Source organism: Candoia aspera, chromosome 4 (assembly GCF_035149785.1).
Source record: "Candoia aspera isolate rCanAsp1 chromosome 4, rCanAsp1.hap2, whole genome shotgun sequence".
NCBI classification, from domain to species: Eukaryota; Metazoa; Chordata; class Lepidosauria; order Squamata; family Boidae; genus Candoia; species Candoia aspera.
Window position 1 is genome coordinate 22582688 of NC_086156.1, and position 15457 is coordinate 22598144.

General features: G+C 34.8%; 1 protein-coding gene across 3 annotated transcripts in view; it reads left to right on the forward strand.

The window, feature by feature from the left end:
* RUNDC3B (RUN domain containing 3B) overlaps positions 1 to 12900 on the forward strand; it is a 35252-nt gene extending 22352 nt beyond the window's left edge. For 2 of the 3 annotated variants that reach the window (XM_063303584.1, XM_063303585.1), the window contains exons 9-11: positions 6836 to 6982; positions 11232 to 11353; positions 12690 to 12900. In XM_063303584.1, coding sequence (XP_063159654.1) covers positions 6836 to 6982; positions 11232 to 11353; positions 12690 to 12835 — 415 coding nt within the window. In that variant the 3' untranslated portion in view covers positions 12836 to 12900. The remainder of the gene's footprint in view (positions 1 to 6835; positions 6983 to 11231; positions 11354 to 12689) is intronic. The other variant, XM_063303587.1, reaches the window with a different exon arrangement.
* The last annotated feature ends 2557 nt before the right edge of the window (positions 12901 to 15457 follow it).

The following is a 15457-nucleotide window of genomic DNA, read 5'->3' on the forward strand; positions in this document are numbered from 1 at the left end:
ACTAAACTTTTTCAATTCAGCACTGTCAATTTCATCCAGCATTTCCACAGAAGCCCCAATCTCACTCTTAGAAGAAACATTTCCATGGCTGTTAAATTCTTCAATTTCATCCACAACATTCCCAACCAGATGGCACATTTTAGACATATTTTCCACAATGCTCTGAATGTCTTGCATAATAACGGCAGATTCACTGTGTAGGAAAATGCTAAAATCTTCAAAATTAGCACAAATATAATGACAGGGAGACAATATTATACTCTTAACCTTCCTTAGTATTGGATAGAAAGCAAAATCCAAAGCTTAAAAAGATTTTTAAAAAATTAATCACAAAAATAATGATAAGCACCAAGACAGATTGTTTCTCCTTAATGTAGAAAGCCTCTCTTAGGGTACAAATACTTTGAAAAAAGATATAAATTGGGTGCTTTAGAAATGGGGTTTCTGGACTTAATGTCCCTTTAAGGCTGCAGCGTGGCTTGGAAATGGTGACATCCCACCTTCCCAGCGAACTCTTACCCGTCGCGAACGCTGTCTACGATCTCCTGGCTGCAATTTGCTATCCGGAGGACAATTGGGTCGATTCCGAGCGTTTTCCTTGATCCGGAAAAACGTTCCTGACTACAGGAGAAACCCGCCTGAGCACGAAAAAACTGCCACAATGCCAGTTCTGCCCGTGGAGCTCACGGGCACAGCTGTTCAGTCCACCACGTCCCCCTGGAAGTATTTCTCAGTATACTTTGCGTGAAAAAGAAATTATATTTGTACTTGCACATGACCACTGAGTTGAGGAATATGCTCTAAGTGTGTTGGAGGCATGGCTTCAAGGTCTACCTTGCTGAATGTGGTGGTTAGGACATCCTATTTGTACTCTGAACCTGATGACGCATGCTAATTGGAATCAGCCAGACTGTAGGGTTTTTTGTAAATTGAGTTGAAAATGTTGAATTGTGCTATACTGAGCTAAGAGTGTTCGTGGTTACAAGAGTAGTTCCTCAAGGCCGCTGCTGTTACCTGTCGATGCAGTGGTGAATTGTGTAAGATTTGGGTGCATATATCTCAGAAGAGCATCATTTTAAATATTTGTGCACATATATGTGTGTGAGTACTGTGAAGAATTGTGCACTTTATAAAATAAGAGTGGGAGTCTAAATTCCAGAAACCTTAGAATCTTTACCAAAGCATATTAAATGGATTAAGGTACCACATAGCTGATAGCACCTGGCTTTACAAAAACATTGATTTAGTAGTGCAATCCAGTACATGATTACTCAGAGATAACTTCTAGACAAGTGAGTTCAAGATCTTAATTCTAATGGTACATATTAATGGGTTTAAGCATAATACCTAGTGGACTGGATTTCTGCAAATGCAGCAAGCAGTTCTGGTGAATCGGGGTATTCTCTGGTGCAGCACAGTGGGCAAGCTGCAGGGGAGAGAGGAAGAAGCATCTACTGGAACCAAAAGTACCTTTTGGATTAAAGTATCTGATATTTAAGTAAGAAGTTTTGTGCCTGTACAGATTCTATTTCAGAATAAACTCTATCCCACTGTTGTAATGGATCTAGAAAGTCTGGTTGCGGTTACAATCAGTGGATTGTAATTCCTACTGATTTGGCACCAAAATAAATGAAATAAAAAGAATAGAGAGGTGGATTATGAAGCAGCCAAAAAAGCTTATCCCACATTTGTATAAAGCATCATATAACCAAAATGTAGTTTACGTAGTAATAGGAACTATTTTCTTTCGCATGGATTCTGTGCCATATATCTTATCTGAAGTTTTAATTAATGTTTAGCAAGAGAAACAAAACTTTGTTGCTGAATTTTTCAAAAGAGATTCTGGATCCTAAATATTCTATAATATGTCTTATCAGTGTATTTTAAACTGATGTAGCTTAAATAATAAAAATTGCATGTTGGGAGGATTATACTAACATGTATTTCAGAGTAAGCCAGAATTGTCTCCTAACCCAAATTTCGAATATTTGGTGCTGTGGACCCTGCATTATATGTGACAGCTCTGTTAACATATTCTGCATTAGTCAGCTTGCTATGGCTCATTGTCAATTTAATATATGTATATGTTGTTTTGCTAGTTGCATATCTGTTACAGCCATTCTGAAGAAATATGTGAAATACTATGTATTTTGGAACATCCTAGTGGAGCAAAAAACTGCAGGTTCTGGAAACTGAGTTCAAATGACTGGGGATATGTTCAGAATCCCATCTCAGCTTTGTTTTTAAAGTATATGTCCTTTAGCTTTATCAGTTTGCTTTCTGGAAAATGGGTATTTTGTAAGTGAAACTGGCCTATATAACACTTTCTCAAAATCTAATTTTGCCTACTGCCCCCCTCCAAGTTTGGGACTTTTGGTCCACTATATTGGTCTTCTGTATTTAAACTGCTAAAAAAATCTGTCTGAAAAAAAAACTTCAGATTCTTCACATACTTAGGACTAAGTTACTAATGCATTTTCCATGCTAGATAAGACTGTTTTATTAGAAACCAGGGACTGATACTAAATTTTCTTTGTAGCAATAATGCTCCTATGACTCTACCTCATGCACTACAGTTGTGTGTGTATGGGAAAGAAGCTCTAGGTATTTTATTTCTTGTTAGTAAGATTTTTCTTTTATATTAGTTTGTGCATAAATGTATTTAAGAATTAGAGTTTTCATCATTAGAATTGGATTTTGTTGTCACAGTAGACTTGTAAAATAATGGTCATATAATCGCATTTAATTCTGAATCCAATCATAACATGTCTATATCTCTTTATCATATTGTTACATCCATGCTTCATTTAAAAAAATTCCAGCAGAGAAGGAGATGTTAGAATGGATTCAAATGCCATGGTATTTAATGGCTGCTGTGCAGAACATGTGAAACAAAACCAAACATTTAAATACTTGGTTTTAAATACACAATGTTGCAGTCCAGATTTATACAGATAGCTGCTTTTTATGGCCTGTGATCTAGTCTTCACACATTCATCATTTAGGTTTAAATAATAATGAAACAGCAGAAGGACTAATTATATTTACTTCTAATTGCTGACAGCAAACAACTGTTGCTAAGAATCTGTTTCAATACAAAATGTTCTCCTTTAAGGTGTGAAATTTTTAGGCATTTTAACTATAGTTAAGAGGATGCAAGGAAGTTTGATAATGCCCATTATCATTAGATACTAACATATATTCCTAGCCATCCTTCAGCAGCATCAGATTTTCAAATCTTGGGTTATTTAAGGAAAGCCAGAATAGGTCCATGAGCCGAAAATAAACTGCTAACCAGATTATCCTATTGCAAAGCCAAGTACATTTATCAACATGATCTTATTTTGGAAAATGCTTCTTAGCCCCTTACATATCTCAAAAGATATGGAAAATATAAATGGTTTTATGAGTGGAAGTGGATCCTCCTATTCAGAAAAAGCTGAGTTTTATCAGTTTGCTTTGTGGTAAATAGATGTTTTGTTACTGACCTCATCCACTTAGCAATTATTCTATAGGAGTTCCTGCAACATACTCCTAAAATTTCCAGCGTGGCTGCTGGCCCCAGTATGTAAGCCTCCCTGTGTTAATGCTACATACTGATGTTTGGAGGAGGGAAAACTCCCAAGAAGCTTTCGTATGTTTCATCTAATTAGCTTATATGAAACATTTATTTATCTGATTTCTATCCTACCTTTATTCAGGAGCTCAAGTAGAGTTCCTCCTCCTTCCCATGACAACAATCCTGTGAGGTAGGTTGGACTGAGAGTGAGTGGCTCCAAACCACCCAGTGAGCTTCTGTGCCTGAGAGTGGACTCTGCCTGCTCTTTGTCCAACACCTTCATCACTACAGTACACTGGCTCCTGATAAACATTGTTTATTCTTTATTTTTTGAAGCTTAAAATTTGTTGTTTGTTTCTTACAGACAATATACAGCTGCAAAGAAATGCTGTTTATGCACCAAATGATAAATTCCATATTTGAACCAACAAAATACAATGAAATTCTAATTGCATAGAAGGCAAACTGATGATGTCACAAACACATGTTCAGAGGCTAAATAGCTCCCTCCTTCAAACACAAATCACTTCAGGCAAAAATGAGTATACAGCTCATAATTTTTTTTAAACTAAACACCTATCCACATACATGAAATACACAAACAATCAATCTGGGTAGTATGCAGACATTATTTCAGGATTTTGATTATTTCATCAGCAAAGAAAATTCCAACTGCTGATTAACTGGTGCCTTCCCTACCATATTTTTGCTGTGCAATCTTGGGAGCTGCCAGGTCCCACAAAAATTCATCTGGGGGCTAGCCTGCCAGTTGTGGCTTGCACACCACTACATTAGAGAAGCTTTACATTCTCCAAAACGACTTCCTTGCTGCATTTCCTTTTATTAAATTCTGAGAAAGAGCTACTTTTTCTCAAGATTGATTGATTGACTAATTTTAAATTCTGCCTTTCTACTTCTATAAACTCTTAAGGTGACTTGGAACAGAAATATAAAATTTAAGACATAACAAAATCAGCATCAGCTAATGATGAAACCTTTATGACAACAATGTACCTTTATGATTTTTCTAAATACTGAGGAAGGGGAGAAAATGCACCTTTCTAGGAAGAATATTCCATAGCCTAGCAGTCACTCAGAAGGGCTCTCCCCCAAGTAACATACAGGCTTTGGTAAAAGAGGGCATCTTCAAAATGGTCTTTCCTACAGATCTAAGTAATTGAACAGGCTTAGAACAGGAGAGAGAGTTTCTCGGAGACCAGACCATGAGCTATCTAGGGGTTTAAAAATCCCTACCAGCACCATAACTGGGCTAGTGGGAAGCTGGCAACCAGTGTAGATCTTTCAGTACAAGCTTCATGATATCTTGTACTGGATAGCAGTCTAGTTGCACCATTTTGTACCAGTTGTAAAACATTCTGTTTGTGATCTTTCACAAAGACTGGATGCATGTTCTAGGTAGAACATTATAATAAGAACTCTTATACATGAAATTATAATAGCATTTTTGAACGTATTAAACAAAGAAAATAAGGCGTAATTATAATTTGAGTTTATTTAAGGAACTGGCAGTTTACATAGCTTTAACAGTACAAAGTGTGAAATACTTTGAAATTGGGGAGAGCTCAGCTGAAATAGCACACAAACCAAGGTGCCCTAAAGCTCCTTTAGATGCAAATGTTGTCCAGTGTATTGATTTGGACATGAATAGACATTTTCCCAAGAATTACAAATTGGATATTTGAATGTTCCAAGAGATTGAAAACTAGTTAAGTCATTGCTTGGCAGAAAAATAATTTGGTTTGTGGTAACATAGGTAAAAATGTTAAACTAGTATTTGCAAGTGATAATTTATGAGGCCACCATAATATATGAAGATCACCTGGTCCATTTATTTGCATCCAAATATAATTGGATTTTTCCAAGCTTGTTCCACCCCCACCCATTTTCTTCTTATTGGGGAGATAGTTTCAGAGTGACAGCCTGGCAAATAACATGATCAGCAGAAAGACTGCATATCAGTAACTTGAATTCTACTATTGTTATCTCCTCCATAAATCCGCAAACTCAGATTTCCTCAGCATGCTGGGTTTTTGTTTGCTTGCTTCAGGGAAGTTCTAACACTACTAACGTGAAATTAGAGGACAGATAACACACCACATGGGCTCACATCCATGACATTTGAAATTTCAACAGATCTGAGTCGTCAAGGTGGTGATGACAACTCATTCCATAGAGAGGGATATGTGAAGGAGATTACCCAATAAGAGAATTCATAGTACTGGTAAGTAATAAGCTGTGGTTGTACTGTTAGTTATAAACACTCCAAAACTTTCCCAAGTGACAGCCTTTGTTGTGACTCATACTGATCTTTGATATTTCTGACTAAAAGTGACAGTCACTAGATTGGGAAAAAAAATCCTGTTAACTTAGGGTGGTTTCTTGCTATTTTAGATGGGCTTTGTGACAGATGGCTCAATATATTTTTCACAGAAAGTGAAAGTATGATTGTGTGTGTGTGTGTGTATATATATGTGTATATATATATATATATATATATATATATATATATATAAATAATAAATATATATATGATGTACACATACATACAACTCCCAAAACATTTAAACTTTTTTTTCAAATTTGTAGGAATAAAATTGCACAATGTGATATATCCAATTGGTTTGGAAGAAAATTATAGTGTTAATTTTTTTAAAGAAAAATGCTAGGACATTAAACAGTATTAACTTTTGCCATGACAACCCACATAGAAAACCTGTACATTTTAATTTTGCTGCAGCAACTTATTCATCTGAAGCAGCATTTAGATCCTGCAGTTGTTTCCCCACCCCCATGTGAAATAAAAACGAACAGGTACTTCAGTACTGCACTGCAGCTATTGAGGCTGTTTTGAATGTTTTGTTCTTGTTTCAGAAATAAGTTAGGTTTGGAAAAAAGGAGGAGAGAAAGAGAAGAGGGCTCTTCTATAAATTGTCAGATTAACAATTTTTATGTATACTGGTAGCTTGCTTAGAATCAAACGTGATAAACCACTTAAGTGGTTTTAATTTATTGTGTTTACTTCCATATTTGTAGTTAACTGATAATCTGTTCTTGTATAATACAAGAAAAACATCCCATACTGTAGTGTCATGTGAATTCGTTTTGTTCTTCAATAGCCAAATTTTGATTGAACAATCTCTCTTGAGAGAAAATTCTTTAGTGTGCTACCAGGAAAACCTTTCAAGAACAGCCTATTTTCTTGCTTTATTTTAAGACATTACTCCTAATGGCATGAAATTCACTATGTGTTCACAGAACTGTGCTAAAGAATAATGATTTAAGATCAAGACAAGAATTAACTACCCATCTCACCAATCAGTGGCCTTCCCCAGGAGCTCTGGATGTTAATGCAGTTGCCTTGGATACGCTACTTTATGGAAAGCAAAATAAGCAATGGGATGAGTAAGTTGATATATTTGTGCAGTGCTCCTAAAATCCCAGAAATCTCATTTACCTTCCTTCACACAGACATCTTATCCATCAGAGTTTCGGGTCTCAGCAGACAATCAAAAACTGCTGGATGCCTAATTATTAAAACAGTGCAGAAATACTTGTGATAAATATTTCATTACCTTAAAATACATTTAGAGTACTATAATACAAATACTTTATATTGTGTCCAATGTGCAATTTTTATACTTTTGTGTGTGCATAAAGTGATTTACTATTAATGTAAACCACATCCTGTGTAAGTAGATTGGTTTTATTAATTTTGTCATCAATGCAAATTGTTCAGTAGAAGTTAGTATCTGCTACATTAAAAGGATGGGAAGCAAAACTGAAATTCAAATATTTTGACACTGCATAATTTTACAGAGCATTGTATGTGACAATGGCTGTCCTTGAGAAATATATCAAACTGGTGTGAGCATAATGAAGGGTTTACAGGGCGTTCAGATACTGCCTATCCTGTGTTTTTTATGTGAATCTTCTCCAAGCTTGGCATTATTAACCATAACTAAAAACATAGTGCATCAGATGTAATGCTTAAGAACTGTAGAGAGAGTGCAGAATGCACAAGAAAGATGTCTACACCTTGTTCAGCATTAAGGCTTTGCTAGGCTTTAAATTTGGCGTTAAATTTGCATTGTTTTTCATTTTAAAGTTGAACTAACTGCATATTATCAAATCTGATGAGCTGGTGAGATATAATTTAGTGTTATTGTAGTACATTGTGCATCAGAGAATACTGATATTTGATTGAGCAATAGCTCAACTTTGGAACAAGAGGTTGTAGTATACCAAAATCTTCAATTAGCAGTGAAGTTATTTTTAAAATTGTTAGAATAAAAAATTATTTCAGGTATTATATATGGTACATTGCAGTACATTAAGATCATTTAAATAAACATGCCCCTAGGAAACAGTATTGCTTTTCAATTTTCGGTACAAATTCCCATTAGGTTGTTATTGACTATTAAGTAAGAGGATGTTCATTATTAATGTGTATGCTGTCAGGATGAGTATTTGATCTCCAGCTTGCTGGCTGGAGAATTCTGGGAGTTAAGGTCCACACATCTTCAAGTTGCCAAGGTTGAGAAACATTGGTATACAGACTTATCTTATGCACGGTTTAGAGTTTGTTGCTACTTATTTTCATATCCATGAGTTGTTTGGGGAGAAATGTAGATTTCCTCACCCATAAACTGCAATTCAGCCATTACTGCTTATCATATTTTGTTGGATTATGTTAAATGTGGATATGTGAAATTTTTTGAAGTCCATACATTTAAAAATAGTTATATATAATCTCAATAATCTATTTATGTAGTTATGCTTTGGGAGATTCTCAACCTTTTCTTGAAATTTAAGAATTCTGTTTTAGTTCAGTAAGTATATAAGAATGTAAGAAAAGCTCTTATCAATAAGGCCCAAAGCCTATCTACATCCTGCATTGCAATGTTGAAGATTAGATGCATCCAGAAAACTTGAAAGCAGGAAATGTAGGTGACAGATCACCTTCTATTTTACTTGCTACAATTTAGATTGATTTTGGAATGTAGATTTGATTATTTATATATTAATAAATAATATATAGCTATTATGATTAATAACCATTGATAGCTCTATGTTCCATTAATATTTATCTTATTTTAAATGATTTAGATTAGCCATCTTGTGGCTCTGAATTTCATAAACAACCATGTATTGGTAATTTATAAGGGTTTTACTTGTTTTTCTCACAAGAGCAGGTGGCATAGAGTTACATTAATTATAGCCCTGTACTTATATAAACAGTCCCAGAGTGTATATTTGATCTGAATGGACACTGTACTATTTAGAGCTAGTATTGCCATCAGATCATCTATAGTTGTTATATTTTATCTCATATTTTCACCTTGCTTTTCAACGAAAAATAATTGAAATAATTTACAACCACATACAATGTAATGTTTTGTAAGGGACATTTTGTTGTTGTGACATGAACTGAGGTGACAGAGTATTTCCTTTCCCAACATGATACATGCATGCTATCGTGAGAGGCAAAGATGGGATAGACAACAAGGAAAGAAATAGTACCAGTAGGATTTCAATTGGCATGGCTAAAATAATAGCATATGACTCTTAAGGAGCTGCTTATTAGATCAGCTATGCTCATTGTTTTTATTCATTTTACACATTAAACTCCATTTATACTTTATATAGAATTATGAACAGGAAAAAGACGTGGAATGTAAATGAAACGTTGGTTTGTCTGGGTAACCCTTTGCTCAGGCTGTGCCTTTTGCATCTAAGTGATACACAGGTTAAACAGATTGGTTCTGACTGCATTTATCTAGACTGATGTTAAAGTTTTCATTTTTTGGTAAAGTAATGCTTTTAAAGTGCACCCCTCAGCAATGACTATGATTTTTTTTTAAAAAAAGTTTATTGCTTACGTACAATAAAGAAAAAAAAATAACCAGAACAAAAATGGAGACAGAAAAACAAAAATATTCATGATAAAATACACTAATAACTCAGTTATTAAAGAACAAATTGAACCTTGACCACATGAAAAAATATAGATCAGAGTGTCTTGATGTTGATATGAAACCAGTTCATAGGTACAGAATGAATACATTTCATCAGTCCAGGCTTTAAAATCAGGTATGAGTGTATTTCCATCAAGTACAATTTTTTTTTGCTACAATCCATGCTTGATAAATTCCGAGTCTGTCTTATGTTGCTGAATTCTAAATATATGAAATATAGTTCAATATTACGTCAACACCTTTGTATCTTATTTATCTTCCCAATACGTTATTAAGATATTTATTAATATTGAACCAAAAAGGAACCATCATGGAGCAGGCCCAAACATCCATCCATCCATCCATCCCGCCTTTGTTTTTATAAATAAGTCAAGGTGGCAAACATAGCTAATACCTCCCTCCTCCTATTTTCCCCACAACAACAGCTCTGTGAGGTGAGTTGGGCTGAGAGAGAGTGACTGGCCCAGGGTCACCCAGCCGGCTTTCATGCCTAAGGCAGGACTAGAACTCACAAACTCCTGGTTTTCTAGCCCACTGCCTTAACCACTAGACCAAACTGGCTCTCTTATATGTCATACATATGTCAGTGACCCTTCCACAATTTTACACATTCAACATATTGAAAATAAAATTCAGCCTTTACTTAACATCCTGTAATGAATTTAATAAACTCAAAAGAAAATCTTTCATTGGATTAACCACATTTTAAGATACATACTTACAATTGTTTAATACATTAGTCCACTGATTTTTGAAAACACAATATTTCAACCAATCAGCATAATTTACCTTAAGTTTCATGTGTGTGTATATATGTGTATGTGTATATATAGAGTGTGTGTGTGTATATATAAGGAAAGTGTAAATCTAGAACCATTAATAGCTTTTTCCAATAACAACAGTGTAGAAGTTCAATGCAAGAAAGGCAACTGTTACAAAAGGGGATAAATTATAACTTTCTAATTGTACCCTGCTTATATGATGGGGGATTTTTGAGTATGATACATGTATGCTTCTGTTGAATTATGGCCCATTTTAACTTGGTGTAGCACTGACAGTGTAACTTATGAGTAAATCTTTATTTTTGTTAACTTTTATGTGCCTTTAGTAACATTGCTTAACTCTGCAAGATGCAATGAAATATTGATAAAACAACAGAATTTTTGGTGATACTTATTGAAATTATTATTAGTAAAATTATTCCTTTCTTTCAGTCAAATTATCCAGATACCTTTGATAAATACTAAGAGTTGATAGCAACTGGAACAATATACCATTGTAAGTCCATAGCTAGCTAGCTACATACATACATACAGATACATTTAAAAAATATCAGGTGCATAAAGTAAGCCAACCTAAATAGCAGATCTACTATAGTGCCATTAAAATAATACAGAGTGCAGAATCAAACATAAGCAAAAATTTAAAAGTCTGAATTTTAAAAAAGTTTGTGGGCTGGATCCAGAGTAAGTTAGTACAGTAATAACAGTCTAACTCCTTTTCCAGCATTATATACTATATTGTGCTACACATTTTGGGGAGGAAGGGGAGTAACTTAAAGGATGTATACTATTATAAAAAAAAAATACTGGAATTACAAAAAATGCAAAATAAATAGCTGTTTCTACTGTATATCAGTTCAAAAGTAGTGAAATGAGTTATCACTGATATTGCAGAAAGAGTTATCACAGCCTGGATCAGCTCTCTGTTGATGTTAGCTTTTCTCAGACATCCCTGGATCCAAGTAATCCACCAGATGGAGATGGGAAGCAAGATGGGCTAAATTTACTTAGTGAAGGTAAGGTGAGCAACCCCAAAATTCTGTGTATAATGACTATTTTCCAGGTATGCTGCAAATCTGCAATTCAACATTTAAATTCAGTTGAATGATAAATATAAATTGCAGCACGTTTATGTCTCATAATCTATTTACGTGTAGGTCTTCTAATCTCTAGTGAGGGTTTGAGACTAGACTTGTCTGATTTGCTAATGATATTATGTATATTGTTGCTGTGAAGTAATAGAGTTACATTTATTCAGACAGCATTCAAACACAGCATTTGGAAGACAGAACCCCTACGTCTTGCTTACTTTTTGGAGAATGGGGTATATAGTTTTCATAGATAATACAAATCTATGTAAGATTTTTATCTATCTAATTTTCTAGCTATCTGTTCAGCTTTGATCTTGGGAGCAAATTGGAGCCCTTTCAGCATCTGTCCTGGTATTGCCTAAAACATGGGGTCTGAAATTAATATGAAGCTGACATTGTTCTTTGAGTGAGATGGGCAGTGACTAAATTTGAAATATAAATAAATAAATAAAATATATTGAGACTGACACTTTCATCAGAAAATAAAACTGCTCCATCTTATGGCAACATGTAGAACTGCAGGACACTTTGTACAACATAACAAAGCAAGCCTAAATTTCAATGTCATGTCTGGTATTTGGACTGGACTGGACTGAAACACCCCACTCAAACCTGCTGTCTTTCAGACTTCTAGGATAAAACTGCTGTGTTAGCTCATCTCAAGAAAGACTGGGACTGCAGCTCCCAGGTCTCCCTGCCTCTGCCTCAACTGTGACTGCAGGGGTTGGGGCGGGGGGAGCAGCTTTGGAGAGGGGCCTTGCTGAGGCTGCTAGCTAGACAGACTAGGCCAGAAGTTCCCCATGATGGAAAATAATTTTGTTTGATTTGTTTAGGTTCCTACATACTTTAAATCAATCACTCAATACATATTTAACCTTGCTAAGCATGTTGGGATATAGTAAAGCTGGTATTTCATCCAAGGTGCTGGTTTGGAAATACACAGGCAAAGATATAAAAAGGATGACAAATTCTGGGGAAATGTTGAAAAATCTGGCCATAGCAATTTCTGGTATTTAAATAGGATTTATTTTGATTCTGTCAGGTTGCATGTTAGGGAAACCTCATGAATTTGTTCCTGCTCATCAGCACATGTGATAGCAGCTTGAGAGGAGGATGTGAAATACAGGATGGTGTTTTCTTTCCTGAAATAGCAGTGGTTTGGTTGAAAGATCTAGAGAAGAACAATTGATCCTGCCCTGAACTTCTCATACTTTATGGGAATTACTACTATTAAACTAAGAGTTAAAACTTTCTTCAATAGGGAAAGAAGACACTCCTTCACTACTTGGCCTTTGTGGTTCTTTGACTTCAGTTGCAAGTTACAAATCTCTCACAAGTTTGAAATCAAGTGAATATCTTGCAAGTCCTACAACAGAGATAACAAGTCCTGGACTAACACCTTCTTGAACAAACCTAAGCATGAAGATGCTTCTGTGTCTGCATTCAATTGGCATTCCTTAATTTACTGTTAAGTCTTAATTGTATCTTGAACAATTACTAATAAAAAAAAGACTTATAAAATGTCAACCCATTTTTTTTTAAAATGCTTTTTTGTTTCTGCAAATCTAAAAACCTGTGTTTAATAACTGTCTTGGAAAACAAACTAAGATACACATCAACTTCATAACATATTCATGTTTTCAATTAACAACTTACAATTAAGACTAAAATCCACTATAAAGGAAAAATATTCTTAACCACTAGACTCAATCTGCAAAGAAAAGTGATGTTACAATTATAGTGGTTCAGTCTAAAAATTCTAAGAAAATATTACACTAGATTTTCATATAAATGTTTTAAATATTTTGCAATGTTTTTGATTCAAATCTATTTTTTGCTATTTATTCTGTAATAAAATTTTAAAATCAGGGCCAAATAGCTATGGTAACAGAAAACTTTAATTTTTGAAGCTTTGCAGTTTAAACTTTGAAGTGCAATTCTATTTAGTAAGAATTTGTTTTCCAGTATTACTGGCAATGGTTGAGTATATTAATACTATCTTGTGTAAAACATTCATACTTACAGGGACCTCTAATTTTGAGGACTATGAGGAAATGCTTTATTGTGCCAAAGAAGTTCTGTACATTGTTTACTAGTGTGCTGCAACATGTAGGTATCTACAAGTGCAGAAATTGGACTTTCAGTGTGACTACTACTTATTTAAACAAATTATGTGCCTCCAGTAAGACTTGTTTTGAAAAAACGATTGGGATAAGGAAGCACATGATTACACTAAATCCTGCATTGGTAAGTTTGCTGTGTTACGTATGTGGTGAGCTAAATTTTTAAACGAGACAGCTCCTGCTTCTGTCAAATGACAAAATACTAGCTACCTGCTAAAGTAATTTAATGCATGTTATCGCTTGTGAAATTAATATCTTTCAAGAACATAATGAGAAATGTGACCTAGACTAACGCTAGCAAGCTTGTATGTGAAAACTTTCTTGGTCCAGTATGTTGTTGATCTAGAACCGTAACTTTTTATAATAGTTGATGACTGATTCAAACAGATGGGATGAAAAACTTTATGTATAAAAAAAATCTGAATCAATATTTGTGCATGAGGAGGAGTCTGCCTTGAATCTGAAAACTTGCCAGGCTTTCAGAATTAAAAACTAACCAAAATTATGCATATTTGTTGAGCTGTTGTATCAATATTGCAGATACATTAAACATTTTGTACCACTGCTACCTATAGTTGTATTATTTCTTGAAGGCTGAAATATTGCCCAGGATACATTCAGTAGCACTAAGCAGTCACAACCAGAATTGTGGTAACTGATTTCATAACACTGGATCCTAATTGTGCAAGAGAACATGCTCTTTTAAAGCATGGATGTATTTTATCAATAGTTAATAGGTCATAGACAAATGCTAGGCACAACAACGTAATTATTCTAACACTGAAGACTTACATTTTACCTGCAAAACTTTCATTTATATATGGCTGTACATGAAAGCCAATAGGTTACCAGTGCTGCAATACTGACAGCAAAAGGAAAGATGCCGTTACATTTTTTTTGGCTCCCTTAGTGGCTTTCAGTATTACTGAATGTATATTGCTGAGTCACATTTTGGACTACAGCTGTCTCCAAAAGCTTCAACTCTATTGTTATCACCTTTTGGCTGCAGTTAGATAAGAGTAGGCATTCTGAATGAATTTCTTCCATACATCACTTTAATTAGGTTATTTACATACTATTAGTCAACATGGATTAGTTGTTTCCCGCAAATCGATAGAAGCTACTTGTTTCTTTCCACTCACTTTTTTTGTTGCTCTTGTATGACACACTTAGCACACAGACTAAAGCAGTGCTGGTTGTACCTTCTAGTACACAACAGAATCAAGGAGCAGCTTTTAAAGTAATGACAATAACTCATAATCTTATTCATACCAATGCACTGATACATGACTAGGATAGCTTCCCTGATGTCAATTAACAAGTCCACTACAATTAGTTTTCAATATAAATTACCTTTATCCTGCACAGGAATGGCTGGAATAAGAAATAACAGTGTTCCTCTACTGACACTTGATTCTACCACAATTCAAAGCAGTATTTAAATTTAACTGAGTAACTTATGTTAGGTATAAAATTGTTGCACATATGATTTGCCCAATCTAACAATATCTTGAAACTGTGTGCTGTTCCGGGAAGCACTGTAACAAGTTACCGAGAAACATTAGGGTTAAGTATGTATCAGTCTGCCCCCCCCCCCGCAAAGGTTGTATGCGTGTTATTACATTATATTTATATAACCTCTTTTGAGGGAAGTTCAAGACACCTTGCATGGTGCTCTCCCTTCATTTTATCCCCAGGAATGGCTGGATTGAGAGCGTGCAGAACTCCAGATACCAAGTGATCTCCATGATTAGGTGGAGACTTGAATCTAAATCTCCTTGGTCCCAGCCCAACACATTATGCAACCCACTAACCTATCATGTATGAAGCAATCCTGTTCCCCTTTCTAAAAATGGAAAGGTTGGATTTCTAGGCAATTACATCCTTTCATTTAAGATGGGTAACA